Source organism: Aotus nancymaae, unplaced genomic scaffold (assembly GCF_030222135.1).
Source record: "Aotus nancymaae isolate 86718 unplaced genomic scaffold, 86718_ANA_hifiasm-v0.15.2.pri h1tg000046l, whole genome shotgun sequence".
Taxonomy (NCBI): Eukaryota; Metazoa; Chordata; class Mammalia; order Primates; family Aotidae; genus Aotus; species Aotus nancymaae.
In genome coordinates this window covers 29,549,021-29,570,331 of record NW_026988460.1, presented here as the reverse complement: position 1 = coordinate 29,570,331, position 21,311 = coordinate 29,549,021, and the positions used below count along the sequence as shown (strand labels likewise).

At 49.6% G+C, this 21,311-nt stretch overlaps 1 protein-coding gene and 1 long non-coding RNA gene across 8 annotated transcripts in view; one reads left to right on the top strand and one right to left on the bottom strand.

Annotated features, from left to right (window-relative positions):
• Positions 1-21,311, top strand: part of CFAP100 (cilia and flagella associated protein 100) — an 86,444-nt gene that overhangs the window by 16,118 nt on the left and 49,015 nt on the right. For 5 of the 7 annotated variants that reach the window (XM_064362111.1, XM_064362110.1, XM_021667037.2 and 2 more), the window contains one exon: positions 19,728-19,835. The exons of 1 other annotated variant lie outside the window; for it this stretch is intronic. In XM_064362111.1, the coding sequence (XP_064218181.1) occupies positions 19,787-19,835 (49 nt within the window). In that variant the 5' untranslated portion in view covers positions 19,728-19,786. Of the gene's footprint in view, positions 1-18,623; positions 18,746-19,727; positions 19,836-21,311 lie in introns of those variants that run through there. One more of the 7 variants, XM_064362112.1, reaches the window with a different exon arrangement.
• On the bottom strand, positions 16,798-18,565 carry LOC135268886 (uncharacterized). The gene is made up of 3 exons (XR_010337243.1): positions 18,052-18,565; positions 17,237-17,407; positions 16,798-17,047 (listed from the first exon to the last, which is right to left on the bottom strand). It is a non-coding gene; the product is annotated as an uncharacterized LOC135268886 (long non-coding RNA).

Here is a 21,311-nt window from a genome sequence, read left to right as displayed (position 1 = left end):
GAAAAGTGTAGTCAGAACTGTCAAAAAAATCAACGAAGACAAGAATAAAATAGAAAAGGAAAGGTAAGAACATAGCAGAGCTCATCACGGTGCAAGGGAGGCAGTGTCCACTCTCCTTTCAGACTTAGGACAGAGAACGAGTCTCTGAATTCCGGTTACAACCTTGTAGTGCCTTGAGAAGTTGCTGTGTTTGTGGGCAGGGGTCTTGCCTTCTCTTCGCCATCTGCACCCAGCGCCCTGCACCCACTCTCCCGACCTAGCCCCCCAACCCCCTACCTGCGAGCTCTCCCTCTCCTTCTAGCTTTTGCCTCCCCTGGCTCAATGCATCATCCTACAGTGCCGAGTCCTGATGTGAGGACCACAGGGGCAGAATCATGCTGAGCCTCTAGCCCCTTTCCTTCTGCAATGTCAGGATGTGCCAGCAGCTCTGCACCAGCTCTGCCTCCTCCTGTCAGGCGGTCATCCCTGTGGGCCAGGCCCCCTACTCTGCTCGGGGTCACCAGCAGTTCTCTGGGCTTGCCCAGGCCTGTGGATCGTCCTGCCTGGGAGCAGTCAGCCACCTTCCCCCACCAGCCTCAGGCCATCCTCATTCCTCAAGGCCTTGACCTCTTCAGCCACCTAGAAATGGGCCTTTATCTGGTCTGGGTCCTGGCTGGGACTTTTGTTCCATGCCTCTGACCACTTCTTGCAAAAGCAAATGTTTCTCATACAGCATTGGGCAGAGGCCAGGAAAATTCAGGGTCTTGAAGGGCTAGAGCCTCAGAAGTCAGATGTGGTCTGTGGTCTCTGCTCCCGGGAGTGCGACTCTTCCCATGCAATGACTTGAGAACGTGTGACTGTATCAGATTCAGCTGGCAGATTGGCAGGAAGGTTAATAAGACAGTCTTGAGTTTCACTCCCAGACAGGCGGAGCCAGGGACCCAGGAATCTGCATTTGCAGGAGACACTCAGCTAATTCTGAAATTCCTAGTTCAGTCAATCTTCATGCAGAGTCACGGTCATGTGCCAGCTATTGTCAGGTAGTCTGGCCATGTCCATGAACACCGTGGACGATGACTTCTGACTTCAGGAAGCTTGTATTCTGTGAGAGGAAGGTAGAAAGCAAGAGATAGACTCAGGCAGTAAGTGACAGGGAGTGTCAGAGGGAACGATGAGAAGTGATCATGGACAGTGGTGGTGCTGGGGGTGTCAGGCTAGAGCCGTGGGCTGCAATGTGGAGCAGGCTGGTGAGAGCAGCCCTCATTGAGAAGGTGACTGAAGTCTTGGAGGTGGAGTATGGGGAGAGGAAACAGGTCATGCAAGGGTCTTGAGGCCATGCAAGTGTCCTGAGGCAGCCTGGTGTAACTGAGAGGCAGAAGGAGCCGGTGCAGCTGCAGTGGCACAGGGAGAGTGAAGAGAGGGTGAGGCCAGAGAGCCTGCGGGGGATGCAACACTGAGTGAGTTTGAGCTGTTGGAGGGTTTTGAGCAGAGAAATGACGTGGTCTGACATGTCTTCAGAGGATCCCTCCCTCTTGGCCCACCAAGAACAGAATCTGGGTGTAGGGTCGGGTAGGATAAAGCAGAAGCCAGAGACCAGCTGGAGACTTTCTGTAACTGGGGCAAGGGCATCTGAGACGAGTGGCAACCACAATGCAAATCTAACAGGATCCTGCCTGGGATGGACTGCTCAGCTGGGCCAAGTTCTATTCCAAGTGCTTCCCCAGTATTAACTCATTTAACGCTTGCCCAGCTGTGTAAGCAGGCACACTCATTGTCCTGTTGTATAGAGAAGGATATGGAGGCACAGAGAGGGTGAGTTACTCACTCTGGGCCACGCAGCTAGAAGACGACAGAGCCAGGATTTGAATCAAGTAGTCTGAAGCCAGAGCCCAGGCTCTTAAAGACCCACACTTTTCCAACAGAAAAGCACAAGCCGTAACCTGAGGGAGGGTGTTTGTTGAGAAAAGGAAACACTGGGCCCTGGATCCAGGAAGGGCCATCAGAGGGACAAGAGGTCCACTCTCTGACTTTGGGTGGTCCCGACTGTACCTCTCCTGGCAGTGTGGGCTCCAGCAGGTCCCTGGGCCTCTCCATGTCTCCATTTCACCTTGTGGGAGTTGGGGCCATGACGAGGCTGCCTGGCAGGGGCAAGGGACGGGCTGGGCACCATGTGCTCAGGAAGGTGCCTTAGCCCGGCCATCCCCCCAGCAAGAGCCAGAGGTGGCCTGACTGAGCAAGCGGGGCAGGGCTGGGGATGGGACGGCCTGGCAGGAGCTGGGGAGTCCTGGGCCCCAGGGCCAGGAGAAGCCATGACAGGCAGGAGTGGCCACAGCAGTGGAGCTGCGTCAAGGGTCTCCAGGGGGACGGTGGCCTCCCGGGAAGCAGAGGAAGCAGGAGTGGAGGCCCAGACACAGAGGCCTGCTCAGAGGCTGGCTGGTGTGTGACCTTCCTGGGCCTGAACCTCTCTAGGCTCTGTTTCCTCATCTGTAGAATAGAGGAGCAAAATACTGGCTCGACCGGAAATCCTCCTGGTCAGGAGGACACAGCTAGCAGGACACGGCCTCCTGCTACAAACACGAGACGTGCTCTGCCAGCTGGGAACCTGCCCCGGTGGTGCTGTGAAACACGAAATCCGTCTGTTTTGCTCTTTTCCCCCGAGGGTTCTCGTCCCTCTGAGGCTGTAAATCTGAAGCTTGCATCTTTGAAAGTAACTTTTATTTTCTGCCAGGAAGCTTCTGGGGGTTGGCGTTTTTCTCTGAAATGTGTAACAATGCCCCAGCTGTGGCTGCTGCCGAGCTTTCATGTGCATTTTTTCCTCAGTTCAGAGGAGGGTACTCTCTAACCCCAGCCGGCTTCTTCACTCTCCTGTGGGATCTTAGCTGGTACATTTCAACCATGTGTTTTGCCCTAAAGGGGAAATCCTCTGCTAGCTATGTGGAGGGCCATCCTTCCCATGGTGCATCTGGAGTCTTTGTCAAGTTCATCTCCCATGTTCACAAATCCATCAGTTTTCCCAGCGTTGTGGCTGAACTCTGTGGGTGTTTCTTTTCATCCTCCCTACCGACGTGCAATGGGTTTGAGGCCTACTTTTCTCTCACTGAATAATGAGATCCATCATCTTCTGATACTTGCTCCTGACTCACTCAGCGCCTGTGTTCCTAGCAGAGAAAGAAGCGTTTTCTCTTTGCTCTCATTGAATCATTTCTCTGATAAACACCTGTGTGCCAGGCACTATATCATGCCCTGAGGTATGCCTTTCCCAAGTGACTTCATCAGTGTTTGTGGCTTTTATTCCATCTGTTGGGTAGTGACTTCCAAATTTCTGACTCCTGCCAGGATCTGCCCACTGAATTCCAATCATGAATCCAGCCACCTGTCTGCTACCTCTATGTGAGTATCTCTCAGGCACTTTCCCACCCTAGCAGCCTCACCCCTAATATTTGTGAAACCCAGGGCAAGAGTAAAATATAGTCTACTGCCCTTCCCTTCCTGCCCTGGCCCCATTTAGAGCTACTAAGGCCTCACTCACACATTTGGGGACACCCGAGGATGAGTCCATGCTGTGTCCACATCCCCACCGCACCCCACCAAACAGCACCCCTTGGCTTCTCCTGGGCGTAAGGGGGTGCAGACTCCAGCACTGGGGATGAGTGGCAGAGGCTGGTGCAGATCTTGAAGACAGGCTCCTAGTTGTCTTCACAGGTGACCCTGAAGTCCAGAAACCTGACTTTATCTCCAACATTCTCACCTCCTGACCCCATGCCTGATGCATGGCCTTCTCCTACAAATTCCCTTTCACCTCTTCCCTCCCCAGTGCCTCCATCTTGGTTCCAGTCCTCTCCTCCTCATCCAGACCACAGAGCAGTGGCGTCCATATGGACCGTTGTCCCCCCAATTTGCTTGGATTTTTATAATGTTAATTAAGTTGTCATTCAGTGGTTTTCCATTGTATGTGGAAACACACAGACTCCTCATCATGACCTCAATGGCCAGAAGGCCTTCTAAAGAGCTGCCACTGAAGGTGAAGTCTAAAAGCCAATGAAGAGCTGGCTGGTGGGCCTAGTGTGGTGGCTTATACCTGTAATCCCATTCACTTTGCTGAGGCAGGTGAATCACTTGAGATTTGAGACCAGTCTGGTCAATATGGAAAAATTCCATCTCTACTAAAAATACAAAAATTAGCTGGAGGAGGTGGCATATGCCTGTAATCCCAGCTACTTGGGAGGCTGAGGCAGGAGAAACACTTGAACCTGGAAGGTGGAGGTTGCGGTGAGCCAAGATTGCACAACTGCACTCCAGCCTGGGTGACAAAGCAAGACTCTCTCTCTCTCTCTCTCTCTCACACACACACATACACACACACACACACACACACACACACACACACACACACACAAAGCTGGCCTGGCAAGATCAGGGTGACTGAGGCTCTAGAAGGGAAGAAACAAGACTGACAGCCCAGCCATAGGGACCCTTGCTGTCACCACACCTGTCCTCTTGCTCTGCTGTAGTCCCATGGGCCAGGGCAGATGCAGTCTGGCCTTAATTCCGTGCAGCTCCTCCTATGCAGACATGTAGCCTTCCATCCCCTTGGATCTGGGCTGGACTGTGACTTGCTTTGGTCCATAGCTTGTGGCAGAAGCCATGTTGAACCTCTCTGAGATGCAGTCTGGCCAACATGGTGAAACACTATCTCTACTAAAAAATACGAGAATTAGCCAGGTGTGGTGTTGGGTGCCTATAATACCAACTACTCAGGAGGCTGAGGCAGGAGAATTGCTTGAACCTGAGAGGTGGAAGTTGCAGTGAGCCAAGATCACACCATTACATTCCAGCCTGGGCAACAAGAGCAGAACTCTGTCCCTCCCACCAAAAAAAAAAAAAGAAAGAAAGAAAAAAAAAAAAAGAAGAAGAAAGTGACTGCCAGGTGTGGTAGCTCACACCTGTAATCCCAGCACTTTGGGAGGCTGAGGCAGGTGGATCACAAAGTCAATAGTTCAAGACCAGCCTGGCCAACGTGGAAAACTCAGTCTCTACTGAAAATACAAAAAAAATTAGCCAGGTGTGGTGGTTGGCGCCTGTAATCCCAGCTACTCAGGAGGCCAAGGCAGGAGAATTGCTTGAATCAGGGAGGCGGAGGTTGCAGTGAACCGAGATCATGCCACTGCATTTCAGCCTGGGTGACAGAGCAAGACGCCGTCTCAAAAAAAAAAAAAAAAAAGAAGAAGAAAGTTTTTGGCATCCATCCACAGGGGTTGTGAAGATTAGTGACAATAATATAAAGAATGAAACAGATGAAAATAACAACAATAGAATAAAATAGGACCCAGACACAGGCCACGGATATATATATATATATGTACATACATACATACATACATAGATGCTTAATATATGGCACCAATAAAAGTGCATACCAGAGGGGAAAGGATAGACTTTTTTTTTTTTTGAGATGGATTCTCACTTTGTCACCCAGGCTGGAATGCAGTAGTGCATTCTTGGCTTACCGCAACCTCCACCTCTTGGATTCAAGCGATCCTTGTGCCTCAGCCTCCTGAGTAGCTGGGATTACAGGCATGTGTCACCACGCTTGGCTGATTTCTGTATTTTCTGTAGAGACAGAGTTTCACCATGTTGGCCAGGCTGTTCTCAAACTCCTGGCCTCAAGTGATCTGCCCATCTCAGCCTCCCAAAGTTCTGGGATTACATGCGTGAACCATCATGCCTGGCCCCAGGATAGACTTCTTTATATATGGCAGGCAATTGCTTACCCAAATGGAGAAAAAGTGAAATTACACTTCCACTTCTGGCTCACACTATGCACAAAAGTAATTTCCAGGTGAATTAAAGACCAAACTATAAAAGGCAAATCTGTAAGGTTTTTGGAAAATGAAGATATGTATCTGACAAAGGACAAGTATCTGCTGGACATAAAGCACTCCTGCAAATTAGCAGGGCAAAGACAAATAACCCAATAGGAAGTGCACAAAACTTCAAGAGACACTTCACAAAAGAGGAAAGCTCAGAGCCAATAAGCAGGTGGGAAGATGTTTGGCCTTATTGTCAACAGAGACATGCAAATTAAAGCCACAATGAGACAGGACTCTCCCAACAGAGTGGCAAAAATTGAAAGGCTTGGCAATACAGAGTGTTGTCAAAGAAGTAAATAAAAGTCTCCACTGGTAGATTGTAATAAGTACAACCAGTTTGGAAGACAGTGTGATGTTATCTAGTAACATTGAACACATGTACCTCTGATGACTCAGCAGGTACACTCGAGAGTTTGTGCTCAAGAAAAATCCTTCTTTCTGTGCATCAGGAGACATGTGCACAATTGGTTTTAGAAGCATTGTTTTTAAAAATGAAAAAACTGGACACAAGCCAATGTCATCAACAGTAAAAGGAACAAATAAATTTTGCTATATTGGTACAATGCAATCCTACTATGCAGCAATGATGATGGATCAGCCCCAGGCACACACATCAGCGTGGATGGATTTCACAATACTGAGCAGAGGCAGCCAGTCCCTGGAGAGTAAGGGCAAATGATTCCATTCTATGAAGTTCGCCAGTAAGAAAAGCCAAGCAAGTTGCTGTTGAAGAATACATACATGGAGGGGGACGTGGTAGCTCCTAAAGGAGAATGTCCAGTTTTTACGACCTTCATTGTTGTACCATTGGGATTTTTTTACACCCATAATGTATTTATGCATTTCTTATCTATTTTTGCAAACAGCATTTTGGAGAGACTGTGAATCTATGTTTGGGTTTGCAGTTGGCTCACATTGGGGTTGGATGAGTTCGTTGTCATCAGTTTACCAAGTTCTCTAATTAGCATCCAGTTAGTAACGGAGTTCGCACTAAAAGACCTTATCAGAATTGGGGTAGACATCTTGGGTTAGGGTTTGGGGAAGACTGGGTTCAAAATGTGAGCCTGAATCAGGATTTGGAATAAATTTGGATCTGATGAAGCCAAGGCTAGGGTGGGGCTGGATTTGAAGTCGATGTTGGGGGGGGGTCACCCCTGTAATCCTAGCACTTTGGGACTTGCCAAGGCGAGAGGACTGCTTGAGCCCAGGAGCTCAAGACTAGCCTGGACAACATAGCAAGACTCTGTCTCTACAAAAAAAATACAAAAATTAGCCAGGCGTGGTGGCATGCCTGTTGGGGCTGCAGCTACTTTGGGAGGCTGAGAGGGGAGGATTGCCTGAGCCAGGGAGGTTGAGGCTGAAGTGAGGCGACATTGCACCACTGCACTCCAGCCTGGGCCACAGAGCAAGACCCTGTCTCAAACAAAACAAAACAAAATTCAAGTATGCATAAAATCAGGCTGAAAGCTAGAAATCCGGCAGCGTTAGAAGTGTGAGGGTGGGCCAGGAGCAGTGGCTCATGCCTGTAATCCCAGCACTGTGGGAGGCCGAGGCGGGTGGATCACCTGAGGTCAGGAGTTCGAGACCAGGATGGCCAACTTGGTGAAACCCCCTCTCCTAAAAATACAAAAATTAGCCAGACGCGGTGGCATGTACCTGTAGTCCCAGCTACTCGGGAGGCTGAGGCTGGAGAATCGCTTGAACCCGGGAGGCAGAGGTTGCAGTGAGCCAAGATCGCGCCACTGCACTCCAGCCTGGGCAACAAGAGCAAAACTGTGTCCCAGGAAAAAAAAAAAGTGTGAGGGCGTTATCATTTTGGCAAAGGGGCTCTGTAGGCTTGAAGGCCCCACCCCAAATCTCTCTGTGGACTCCTGTAGCAACTCAAGAAAGGGACACTGGGGCCTGGGAAGTGGTCTCTGGCCCCTCCGGTGCCCCCTTGGCACCGCGCCCAGCCTGCGAGCTGAGAACTGTGGGGACCCGGCCCGCGGGCGAGCAAGCCCAGGTCGCCGCGGCGCTGTCTAAGCGGTCTCAACGCCTGACGACGGCCGGTTTTCAACTTGTTTACGAGCCTGCGTCACCGGGAACCTTTCACCGCCGCCTGGGACAAAAGGTTCCTCTTTTATAAGTCCCCTCTGGGCAGAAAGGGCATTCGCCGCCTGGCGCGCTGGCCGGTGCGGGGCGCCACGCCGTGGCGGATGCGGACAGCGCGCCGCCGGGTCGCCCGTCGGCCCCCTAGCGCCCCGCTCCTCCCACCACGCGCGCGTCATCTGCGCCTGGTCTCGGCCACCCTTCCCCTTTACATCGTCCCTCCACCCGCAGCGCCCTGCAGTCCGCGCCTTGTCCAGCCACCCGCTCACCTGCGCGCGGCTCAGACAGGCAGGCACTGTCCACTCCCTCCGCGGGAACTTCCTCCTTTCAAGGAAACACTTATCCTGCCGTCCACCGTCCACTCCATTCCCCAGCCACTGTGCATTGACTCATTCGACAAACTAGATAATGAACGCCTTCCGAGTGCTAGACGTTGCCGTCAGCGGGTCACAGGACACAGCTCCTGTTCTCTGGGACCTCCAGGACAGCAGAGGAGACACCAGCAGAGGTCCTTGTGAAGTGATCATGGCTCTGGGGGCACAATGAGGACACAGCAGCCCAGGCTTGGGCGCAGGGGTGGCGGGGCTGAGGCTGAGATGGAAACACTGGCCGGGGAAGAGATGGGAGGGCAGGAGCCAGGTCCTTGGCGGGGGCTCGGCAGAGGAAAGGCCTGGAAACCGAGTAGGCTCCAGGCAGAGGACACGGAGGGGCCGCAGGAAGACGGGCCAGACCCGAAAATCCTCGTCAGCAGCTCGCGCATCCCACGGGAGTCACGGTGCCTCCCAGCAGTTTCTTCTACTTTTCACTGTTCTCTTATTCTAGAAGTAATACATGTGTACAACTTCATTGTAAGGAAAATTGAGAGACAGCAACAGGAAGAAAATAATCAGCCATAATCCCGCCTCGCAGACACAGTTTTCAGTGTACTTGCACATATGCGGTTTCCAGGCAGGAGAGCGGAGCTCCTGGGCTAGATGACGGGGAGAAGCCAGACAAGCCGCCTGCCTCAGGGCTTGCAGGCACCTGGGTGGGGATGTCACGGAGTGAGTGCTATGACCAAGCCAGAATCCATTCAGATCCCCCATGCCCTTCCTAACACAACTGATGCGGTCCAGGCACCCGCCCTGCGGTGGCGGCGGTGTGAGGCCTCCCACCGAGTCCCCAGCCTTCACCCAGGCAGCGATTGGTTTAGGCATGCAGGAGGTTTTTTGGCTAAGAAGATGTGAGGAGAGGTGTTCTGAGGGGCTTCTCATGAGATATTTCCTTGTAAGTCAAGTCATTTCCGGTGAAGCTTTCTGTTTCTTGAAGCAAAACAACCTAAATGATATCTGGAGCTAGTGTGGAGACGACCTTCCCTGGGCTCCCGGGGCTAAATCATGCCGCCCCGGGGAGCACCCCCTGATGCTCACACTTCCTGCCTTTCCTCTGGTATTCGGATCTCACCCCAGCCTCCTCAGCACCTTGGTCCCTCCAGCTTCCTTCTGCCTCCACACACTCTCTCCCTTTCTCTCTCTCTCTCTCTCTCTCTCTCTGTGTGCGCGCGCGTGTGTCTTTTATTTCCTCTATTCCCACAGCTTGGTCTGGTCTCAGCCCCTCTTCCTGGCTGACCACAGTCCCCTAACCACCTGGGACCTGCACCCCACCCCCACAAGTGGAGACCAGGCCCAGGAGCACATCGGGGACCCAGGCCAGTGCTATGTACCTTTCTCACCCACCATGCTGCATTCCCTAGCGTCCTACCTCCTAAACTGTGGCACTGGGGCTCTGGCTTTAATGACCTAGCCTCCACCAGAGCAGCAGGGAAGACCAGGGTCTTTTCCCCAGTCCCACTGTGGGTCTGCACACCCGTAAAGGAGCAAGATGGAGCCACTGCCAGGACCGTCAAAAGTGCTGTCCATGGGCACTTTCTCCTCCTCCTCATCACCCATCCATCTCAGTCCCCCAGAAGATCCTGAAACTGCTTACACCAAGGTCAACCGATTTGTTGGCAAATCCCATGAACACTCTTCAGTCTCTCTCACTTGGCCACTCAAGAGCACTCGGCAATGTGGACCCCTTTCTTCTCCTTTTGAACATACCTATTGAGATATAATGTACATATCTAAACTTCACCCACTTAAAGTGCATTTACTATATTCACAGGGTAGATCTAATGTTCACCATAGTCTAAGAATTTTCATCACCCCAAGGAACAAAATCCCATCTCCATTAGCCACCACTGCCCATTTGCCTATTTCCCCAATTGCACATAGGTGAATTCATAGGACATGTGATCTTCTGTGATGCTTCTCTCACTTGGCATACTGTTTTCAAGGTTCATTGTGTTGTAGAATTTCTCGGTACTTTATTTTTATTGCTGAATAATATTCCATTGATAGACTACATCTTCTTTTTTTTTATGAGAGAAAGAAAGAAAGAGAAAGAAAAAGGGGGAGAGAGAACAGGATTCTTGCTCTATTGCCCGGGCTGGAATGCAATCTAAAAATAGGTATTAAAAACCTCTTTTATGCCGATAATTGTGCTTAACAACGGAGACAGGAAGGAATAAGGGAAGAAAATAACAAACAACCAACCAATATTTCATTTAAGTCTGTGAAATGCTATGCAAATGCTGAAGAGTGATTTACTTCCAATTTTCCAATTATGTGGTCACTTTCAAAATAGGTGCAATGTGATACTGAGAAAAACGTATGTTCTGTGGACCTGGGGTGGAGAATTCTATAAATATTCACTAAGTTTACTTATTCCAGGTCTAAGTTCAAATCATAGATGTCCCTATTAATTTTCTATGTCGTTGATCCGTCGAATATTAACAATGTGGTGTCAAAATCTCCCGCTATTATTGTGCGGGAGTCCAATATAAGTCATTAAGGTCTTTTTATAAGTCTCTCTCTAAGTCATTAAGAACTTGTCTTATTGGGTGCATATATATTTATAATCATTAACTCCTGTTGTTGCATTGATCCTTTTACCATTATGTAATGTCCTTCTTTGTTTTAGTCTTTGTTACTATTAAAGTCTATTTTGTGAGAGACGAAAGTTACAACTCCTGGTTTTTCTTCTTTTTTTTTTTTTTTGCTCTCCATTTAATTGGTGAATCTTCCTCCATCCCTTTGTTTTGAGTCTTTGTATGTCGTTGCTTGTGAAATAGATCTGGATACAGCGTACCAATGGGTTTTGACTTTTTATTTAGTTTACCTGTCTGTGTCACATTTAATCCATTTAAATTTAGAATTAATATTAATATTTGTGAGTTCAATATTGTCATTTAATACTAGCTGGCTATTTTGCCCATTAGTTGATGTAGATTCTTCATTATAGAGATACTCTTTATGTTTTGGTAAGTTTTTGGGATGACTGATACTGGTTGTTCCTTTCTGTTTGTAGTGCTTCTTTCAGAAGCTCTTGTAAAGCAGGCCTGGTGGTGATGAAATCGCTGAGTGCTTGCTTGTTCATGAAAAATTTTCTTTTTCTTTCGCTTATAAAGCTTAGTTTGGCGGGATATGAGATTCTGGGTTGAAAATTCTTTTCTTTGAGGATATTGAATATTGACCCCCACTCTCTTCTAGTTTGTAGGGTTTCTGGTGAGAGGTCTGCTGTGAGTCTGATAGGCTTCCCTTTATGGGTAATGTGACTTTTCTCTCTAGCTGCCCTTAGAATTTTCTCCTTTATTTCAACCCTAGTGAATCTAGCGATTATGTGTCTTGGAGTTGCTCTACTTGAGGAATATCTTTGTGGTGTTCTCTGGATTAGCTGGAGTTGAGTATTGTCCTGCCTTACTAGATTAGGAAAGTTTTCCTGAATAATATACTGAAGAATATTTTCCAACTTGGATTCATTCTCTTCATGACATTTAGGTATACCTATCAATCGTAAATTAGGTCTTTTCACATAGTCCAATATTTCTTGGAGACTTTGCTCATTCCTTTTTACTCTTTCTTCTCTAATCTTGTCTTCTCGTTTCATTTCATTAAGTTGGTCTTCGACCTCTGATATCCTTTCTTCTGCTTGACCAATTCGACTCTTAAAACCTGTGCATACTTCGCGAAGTTCTCGTATTGTGTTCTTCAGTTCCATTAATTCACTTATATTCCTCTCTAAATTGTCTATTCTCGTTAGGATTTCTTCAAACCTTTTTTCAAGTTCTTAGTTTCTTTACATTGGGCTAGAACATGTTCTTTTAGTTCACTAAAGTTCCTTATTATCCAATTTCTGAAGCCTAAATCTGTTAATGGAACGCACTCGTTCTCCATCAGGCCTTGTTCTCTTGTTGATGAGGAACTGTGATCCCCTGTAGAAGGAGAGGCATTCTGATCTTGGGTATTCTCAGCCTTTTTACGCTGGTTTCTTTCCTTCATTGTGAGTTCATCCACCTGTCGTCTTTGTAATTGCCTACTTTCAAATTAGGTCTCTGAGTGGACGTCCAACTTGTTGATTCCCAGTGCCGAAATCTGAGCAACCCACTGCGCCGGCCAAAACAGTGGCATCAAGATTTGTAGTGCTTTTCTGCCCGGGAATCTCCGGTCTGGCTTCCCTCTTGAGTCCCTTCTTCAATCAGGTAAATGGGCGACTCTGCTTTCCCGGAGCTCCAAACTTTGATCTGTCCCGTTTACTTTGCACCAAGAACCGCCGCTCTGGGGTGCTGGCAAAACCGTGATGCCAGCCACAAGAGTCGCCCTGGCGACCCATGGGGCTCCTCCGCTGGGAATCTTCAGGTTCGTGGGTAACAAAAATTCGTCTGCAAGTGTGGCGTCCTCTCATTCTATGCATTTTCTCTGGGAGCTACAATCCCGAACTGCTAGTGATCAGCCATCTTGGATCTCTCTGACCACATCTTCTTTACCCATTCTTCAGCTGGTGCACATTTGGGTTGTTCCTGCCTCTTGGCCATTTGGAATAATGCTGCTATGAACATTTGGGTACCAGTTTTTTGGCGAACATATGGTTTCTTTTTCTTGGGTATATGCCTAGGAGCGGAACTGCTGGCTCATCTAGAACTATGCTTAATGGTTAAAGAACTGCCAGACTGTTTTCCAAAGTGGCTGCAATGTTTTACATTGCCACCAGTGGTGCATGAGGGTTCTGATTACATCCATGCCAGCACTTGTTACTGTCTTTTTTTTTATTACAGCCATCCTGGTGGGTGTGAAATGGTATCTCACTGTGGTTTTAATGTGTGTTTCCCTAATGACTGAAGTTGCTGGGCATCTTTTTATGTACTTATTGGACATTTGTGTGTCTTCTTTGGGGAAATGTCTATTCAGATTCTTTGCCAGTTTTTAAATTGGGTTATTTGTCTTTTTATTACTGAGCTGTAGGAGTTTGTTACAGATTCTAAATACAAGTCCCTTATCAGATACACAATTTGTAAATATTTTCCCCCATTCTTTTCACTTTCTTAATGATACTGTTTATAGCTAAAAAGTTTTTAAAATTTGACCAAGTCCAATTTATCTATTTTCTTCTTTTATTGCTTTTGCTTTTGGTGTCATATCTAAGAAGCAGTTGCTGAACTCAAGTCACAAATATTTATTCCTATGTTTTCTTCTAAGAGTTGTATAGCTTTATCTCTTGCATTTCGGTCTATAATCTGTTTTGTTTATTCATTCTTCAGCTGATGAACACGGATTGCTTCTGCTTCTTGGCTACTATGATAATGCTGCTATGAACATTTGTGTACCAGTTATTGTGTGAACATAGGCTTTCATCATTCTTGGGTACATAACTTCTATGCATGATGTGAGGTGAGGTCCAGCTTCATCCTTTGCATATGGATATCTAGTTGTCCCCGCACCACTGGCTGAAAAGACTTTTCTTTCCCACTGACTGGTCTTGGCAGCCCACCTCTCTTCTCCGCTCCTTTGGCTTTGCACAGCACCACCTTCTTAGTGCTCTTCCCTCCTTGCTGTCCCTTCTTTCCCTGTCTCCTTTGAGCTCCTCTTCCTCCTCAGGCTACCCTCTCTTCTCACTCCAAATGTTCCCCAAGGTGATTTTACCTGCAGCCTGCACACCAACCCTCTCTCCCCGGATTTTCAGACCCATACAGGCAGCCAACTGTTGGCACCTGCTCTTGGAGATGTCTCAGGGAACCCCACGCTCAGCCCATTTGAAACTGACCCAGGCCTTTTCCCCCACACTCATTCTCCCAGTCCTCCGAGACACAGATGCCAAGACAGAAACAGACGACAGAAACACCTGTTTAGATAAAGGAGAGGGGAGCAGGAGGAGGGAGGGAGAACTTCCTACACATTGCAGGCCTGACATCTGTGAAGGAAGAGAGGAAAGGAGACTGGGTAGGAAAAGCCTCATGCTGCAGGGCGGCTCTCAGAAACTTGCCCAGGGTGATGGGAGGCTCTGGTGCAAAGCTTGCGCATTAGAAGAGTCCTGTGTTAGGCAGGAATGGCCCTGCTCCGATGTGCCCAGGGAGCGGAGTGACTATGCGCAGCAGTGCTCCCTCATGTGCAGCCGCTGGCGGCAGGCAGCCAGCCACACCCCTCCTAGCATGTCCACTCTGTGAAGGAGACCTAAGCACACACTTCCTCCCACCAGGTCTCCTCCCGGCAAATGCATTTCACCCACCGGAATCCAGGTGCCTCCCCTCAGCCCCAGCAGCCATTCTGCCCAGCCTGCCTCCTAAGCAAAGCTTCTATCCAGGCTCTCTCTCTCTCCATCCTAACTGCATCCACCTTAACCTAAGTCAGCTTTATCTCTTGTTGGAAAACAGCTGCTGTACTGTAACACCTTGCCCTGCCCCTGGGCCTGCCTCCTGGCCCTCCACCCCTCCACCCCTCCACCCCTCCAGCCCTCCAATCCATCCTCTTAAAAGTAAAGATCAACCAAGTAGCAAACCTGGAGGCCTTGCCTTCCTTGTCCCCCATGTGGAGTAATGAAAGACTCCACCCATCGCCTCTGGAGAGCCATTCCTGCCCTCTATGACTGGGTGGGCACCTGCCTACCTTTTCCTAGTGCCCCATGCATGCCATCCCCTCACCCCCACCACGGCCTTTGCTGTCACACATCCTACACTCTGGCCCCACTGGGTCATTCCCATTCCCTGGACTCAGGCTCATGCTCTTCCCTGCTCCTCAAATTCCCTGACTCAGGGCCTATTTAGATCCTATTCACCCTTTAACCTCGTCCAAATGATGCCATCCCCAGCTGCCTTCCCAAGCCCGTCCAATCTTACTCTTACTCTGGGCTCCAAGTTTTTTTTTGTTTTTTTTGTTTTTTTAAAGACAGAGTCTTGCTCTATTGCCCAGGCTGGAGTGCAATGGCGTGATCTTGGCTCACTGCAACTTCCACCTCCCAGGTTCAAGCAATTCTCTGCCTCAGCCTCCTGAGTAACTGAAATGACAGGCACACACCACCATACCTGGCTAATTTTTCTATTTTTGGTAGAGACGGGGTTTCACCATCTTGGCCAAGCTGGTCTTGAACTCCTGACCTCGTGATCCACCTGCCTTGGCCTCCCAAAGTGTTGAGATTACAGGCGTGAGCCACTGTGCCCAGCCCATTCTCTTTTATTCCACTGGAACTGTTTCTCTGGCATGAGGTCAAATGTGCTATGCCTGGGTGTGGATGCCAAAAGTCACCCCTGTTTTTTCCCAGGCTCCAATCAAATTATTCATCCACTTGAGCTGGCAGGAAAGCGATCTGATTAATGTGGTTGCTCACAAAATAGAAAAAGCATGCCAGGCAAGAGCACCTGGCAATGGGTGGGGACACGTGCCCAGAGAAGGAGGGGGGATGGGGCTTCAGACACTCTTTAAGGACTTTGCAGGTTTCCTCTAAAACATGGTAGACAAAGTCCTGCAGGTCACACCTTGCACAGTGGCTTCTAGGGCAGTGTAAGTAGTGCAAAGAGCTCACGTTGCTGTCCTCCCCGTGGAAAGCCCTGCACTCACCGTGAAGCACAGCAGACATGGCTGTCATTCTCCATATCCTAGCACCTTGAGAAAGAGGAAAGCACACATGGGAGAGATCTGGGCATCTAAGGAATTTCACCTGGAAGGTGACTTAACAATCCTGTCTGGCCTGCTGTGCTGCAGAATGACAGTGAGACCACGTGCTGCAGGAAAGAAACACGAGCTGCTTTCTCAGGCTTTGTCATTGTGGTAGACCTCGGAATACCCTGTCCTGGTACAGGACAATCCCTGACCCACCCTGGATTCTGAGTCCCTCCTCCCACCGCAGAAGCCAGAGATCTTGTGTGGAAGGCACGAGGTGCAGGCAGGTGATTCAGGTGCTGCCTGCCAGTCGAGAGTACACAGCAGACTTCAAATCACAGCATAGTATCTTCCAGAACATGCCTGCAGTGGCTTTGAGCTCCACTCCAGTGTACAGCATCTCCCAGCCTGATTCCCTGTCCTCCTATGGAGTCTGGGGACACCTCCAAATCCTTTTCCCTGTTAACTGGCTATCGTTGCTTTCTGTTGTTTGCTCCCAAGAGCACAGACTGATATATCTTCTTTGAGGGGGAAAATATGAAATCAGAAATACAAATTTCTCCTTTAAGAAGATTGTTAGCTTTCCCCAAAATGTTTGATTATGAACAATTTCAAGCTTCAAACATACAGAAACGTTGGAAGGATTTTGAAGCAGACACCCACATGCCCACTCCCTGGGCTGGACGGCTTGCAGGCTGCTACAATTCACCACACAGCCAGCCGGTCACCATCGCTTCACCAATCACCCATCTGATTTTTAAAAATTAGCTTTTCATCAGCAAATGGTATTTCTAGTCAGATCTGTTAGGCTAAGAATAAAAGTTCCAAATCAGGTCACGTTTTCTAGATGGTTTTCTTTCTAACCTTGTAAGCTACCAAGAGCAAACAAAGGCCAGAACACCGAAACAGACTAGATTTGCCTTTATTATAAAGTACACCTTTGGACTTGTGTTTTTTTCCCAAAGCTTGTGCATCATTGTCTGGGATAACTGCATAAAATGATAGGATGATTTTCTGGTGAGAGGCAGTGTGTTCTAGGTAAGAACAGAGCTGGATCCACTGCCTCGCTGCATATCTGCTCCGTCCACACGGGCAGCTCACGCAAAGGCAGGGTGATCATGTGGGTGAAATGGGTGGATTGGTGTCAAGCATGTGGAACAGCACCTGGCACATAGGAAACGCTCTGTAAGGTTCCTGGGGAGATTCACAACAGTTCATAAACTGACCTGTTGATGACAGTGAATCGGCAGGAGCCTCGGTTGCTTTATTCTCTTTGGGTCGCTTATTTTCTAGATTCCTAAAAGCCTCATTCGAACACCTAGTGTTTAGATAAACCATTTCAAAAACACTTGCTTTTCTACTTGAGTCACTAGTTCATGAAGCGCTTCTTGTGGTTTGCTGAAACCTAAATCGGAGGCACAGCTTTTTGTTCTGCTTTGATGGATTGTGGGGAGATAAGGCTGCAGAGGTAGGCTGGGGCTGGGTCACTGAGGACTTTGAATGTCAGTGTAAGGAGCCTCTCTCCTAAGGGTAAAGGGACCACTTGTCTTTCAGCATATTTGACACTAGCAGCTGTAATAAGCACACATATGTGTACATGTACACACTACACGAGCACGCATATGCACATGCACAAATCACATATGTGGCTTAACACAACTTTCTTTCTCCCTTGTACAAAGCCCACTGTGGATATTGCAAGTTGGGACACTATTCTACAAGTGAGGATTCAGGGATCCCTGCTCCTTCCATCTTGGGAGCTCCTCCTCACTCCCACCCCTGGCTCCAGCGGAGTTCCTGCTGTGGATATGGTCTTTCCACCCACTACACCGACCTTGGGCAGAGCCTGGCACAGCTGGGATCCTCACTAGGACTACATTGCTGGGCTGCATACTGCTCCAGAGTCCCCCAGAAACCCCTAAATATCCCTGAAAAGATGAGCCCCTGACTGTCAGCTGTATTTTTGGTAGATGATGTCAGCTCCAAGCAGCCTTTGTCAATCTCTCAATCCCCATGGATACTGGGAAAATCTAGTGATGTGTTCAGAACTCAAAGAGCGGTCTCTGGCTGCTGCTTTTTGTGGAAGACAGGATCCCTGAGTGGGAGGGCCAGACACCCTGGTGCCCCTGGCTGCAAGCAGCTGGTGGATCTGGAGGCTCTAAAGTTGCCCTGGTCTGCATGGCCTGCCTTATCCTCTCGCGTGTCACTGTCTCACTATGATGGGTCTCACTCGCTCCACAGAGCAGTGGCTTTCCAACACTAGCCAGCACTAGAGTTGCGCGTGGACTTGTCAGGACACAGATTGCTGGGCTCCACTCCGAGTTTCTGATTCCAGAGCGAGTACTGTAAACCTGCCTTTCTAAGGAGTTCCCAGCATTTTTGATGCTGCTGGTCTTGAAACCACACTTTGAGAACCGTCCCTCTAGTAAGTGTGATCCCTCCGCAGGAAAGAACCAGGGCTATTTTTGTTCCAAAATCATCTGCCCTGCGCGCCCTGTTTAGTGCTTGAGACGTGGTGAATAAACCAATCAGGATGAAAAAAAGGAGCCGGCCCAAGTGCGGAGTGATGAGCTTCAGAGGAAGAAACCTGCGTTCACCAGGTGCGGGCCTGGGCCAGGCGCAGTCCTGGCGGCATCAGGGCGCACGCGGCGCCGGGAGCTCAGACCTAGCAGCGGGGCCGCGCGTCCTCCCTGCCCCGCGGCCCGCAGACCCTGCCTCCACGCGCCCAGCCTCAGCGGCCTTTGTGGCGTCACAACCGGCCTGAAGAATGGTTGCCTTGGAGACGTAAACCCAAGAGCCGCACTCCTGGAACTGAGAACTGCCGCGCGGAGGCTTCGGAGCGAGTTGGGGCGGTCGGAGCAGGTGGGTGCGCGTGAGGCCGGGGAAGAAGGGGCGGGCGGGTTCCGTGAGGGTGCGTGGGGGCGGGGGCAGGGATTCGAGACCAGGGCCAGAGGGGCGCGCGTGGCCGGGAGCGTACCTCTCCGGCGCCCCTCGCAAGGCGCCTTGCAAGGCTCTCCGCCCTCTGCTCGTATGCCACTTGCTTGACCATCTACCATCCACCTCTCTGTCCTACCATCCCTGTACACCTTGCTGTGTGGCACGGGGGTTGGGTGACGCTGGCAGAGTGCGGGTGTTAGGAGACGACCCTGCGAACCCCAGGCTAACCCAATTAGGGGGCTGTCGCAGGAATGCGGCTGGAATGGCAAAAGCCTATAGTGGGGGAACCCTGGGCGCCTTCCAGAGGCAGCCCCTCCTGACCGTGACTTTGGGCATCTTGCTGAATCTCTGCTTTCTCCCTTGCAAAAATGAAATGAATGAAGTTAAGGAGTGCCAAGGGTGCGTCAGGAGCTTGGATAAGCAGAAAACAACCCCTGTTCTCATGGAGCTCACATTTTAGAGAGAAATAGACAATGAACAGATTTTTAAAGTGATAATCAGTTAGAGGGAATTGCAGAGAAGAAAATAAAGGTCACACAGGGGTGGGGAGGAAGAAATCACTTTGGATGGGATGGTGAGAGGTCTCTCTAAAGAGGTTGACATTTGAGCTCAGAATTGAAGAGAAGGGAGCCCACCACCCCCAGCTGGGTATGGGAGAATATATTTTGGCTGAGGAGGCCGAAAATGCAAAGGCTTAAGGCCAAAATCGATGTGCTATAAGAAACAGAAGAAGTAGGCAGCTAGAGCCAGGTCCAGGAGGGGAGAGTGGACCCTCGGGTGGAAGAGGGCAGGGAGCAGGCAGGTGTCCCCACACAATGAGCCCTCGTAAATGCTGGTGTCAGCCACCCAGGGCAAGGGAGCTCTGGGCTTGGGGACCACCTGACTCAAGCTCTGTGTCACTCCCCAGGTGAGGATATCCTTTAGAAGAGGAGGAGCCTTACGTCAATCCCCTGGGCCTCAGCTAGGATGTCTGAGATACCATCCACTATGGTCTCCAAGACTATGACCAATGACAGTAAGTGCTGGGCCAGGGTGGGTGCTCTCAGAGGTCAGAGACAGCCTTGGAGCCTGTCCAGCTCCCTCATGGGTTAAGGTGGCTCTAAATCAAGCACTAGGCAGGAGTCACAGATCTGCCCTCTTCCCTTGAGACAATGCGTATGGGTTCCCTGTGGCTGCTGTAACAAAGCACCAAACTGGAGGGCTGGAGCCACAGACATTTGTTTTCTCAAGCTCTGGGGGCTGGATGTCTGAGACCAAGTTTTCCATAAGGCTGGGTCCCTCCAAAGGCTCTGAGGGCGAGCCCGTTCCAGGACTCTCTCCTGGCTTCCGGTGCCTTGCAGGCGATCCTTGGTGCTCCTTGACTTGTGGAAGCGTCACTCTCATCCTAGTCTTCCTGCCCATATGGTATTCTGCCTGTGTGTGTCTGTGTCCAACTTTCCCCGTTTTACAGGGACCCCATCACGTTGGACTGGAGGCCCACCCCACTCCAGAATGGCCTCAGCTTAGTGAATTACAGCTGCAAAGACCTTATTTCCAAACAAGGTCACATTCTGAGACAGTGGGGTTGGGACTTAGACATACAAATTGGGGTGACACAATTCAACACACAACAGACTATGAGCAAGGTGTTACCGTGAAGGTGAGCTTCTCTCAGCGCCCCTCTGACTACAAATGCGAGGGGGCCCCCAAGGAGGTGGCTAGCTGGCACTAAGCCCTGGGTGAAACATGCCTGCCATAATGGAATTGCATGCATCCACCAGGATCTCACACAGGGCGGTGCTGAAGGAGGCTGCCCAGACCCATCTGGGGCCCTTCAGCTTTTCTATTGGAATTTAATTTGGTTTTGACCTGGCAGAGTATTCCTTGGTTCAAAATTCAAAAGTGTATTAGAAGCCCCTCATTGTGAAAAGCCCCTCCCACCCTGTCAAAGACACACAGTGTCCCCTTCTTAGAGGTGGCCAGTGTCACCTGTCTCTTCTAGGCTACCAGCTCGGTGCACATACAGGCAAGTGTGTGTGGATGGGGCTTGTTCTTTTCTTACACGGAGGCCACACAATGAAAACCCTGTCTGCAGGGTTAATTTTTTAAATTACCCGTACATTATGGAGACTGTTACTTAAGAATACATCAAGAATTCCCTCATACTTTTTGTGCTTTTGAGCAGAATAGTAATCTTTCAGTGTGGCTGTATCATAATTTATTAACCAATTCCCTGTGATTAGCTTGTTTCAGAAAGTGTGCTGCTATAAACGGTGACCCCACCATTACACTTACACCAGCAAACGCTCTCTCATTCTCTTTTTTTGCTCCAGAGTAAATTTTAAAATGGAGAAAGGCTAGAATAGGGTTAAAAAAAAAAAAAAAAGAAAGAAAGAAAGATAGCTTTGGCCAGGCGCAGAGGTTCATGTCTGTAATCTCAGCACTTTGGGAGGCTGAGTCGGGCAGATCATCTGAGGTCAGGAGTTCGAGACCAGCCTGGCTAATATGGTGA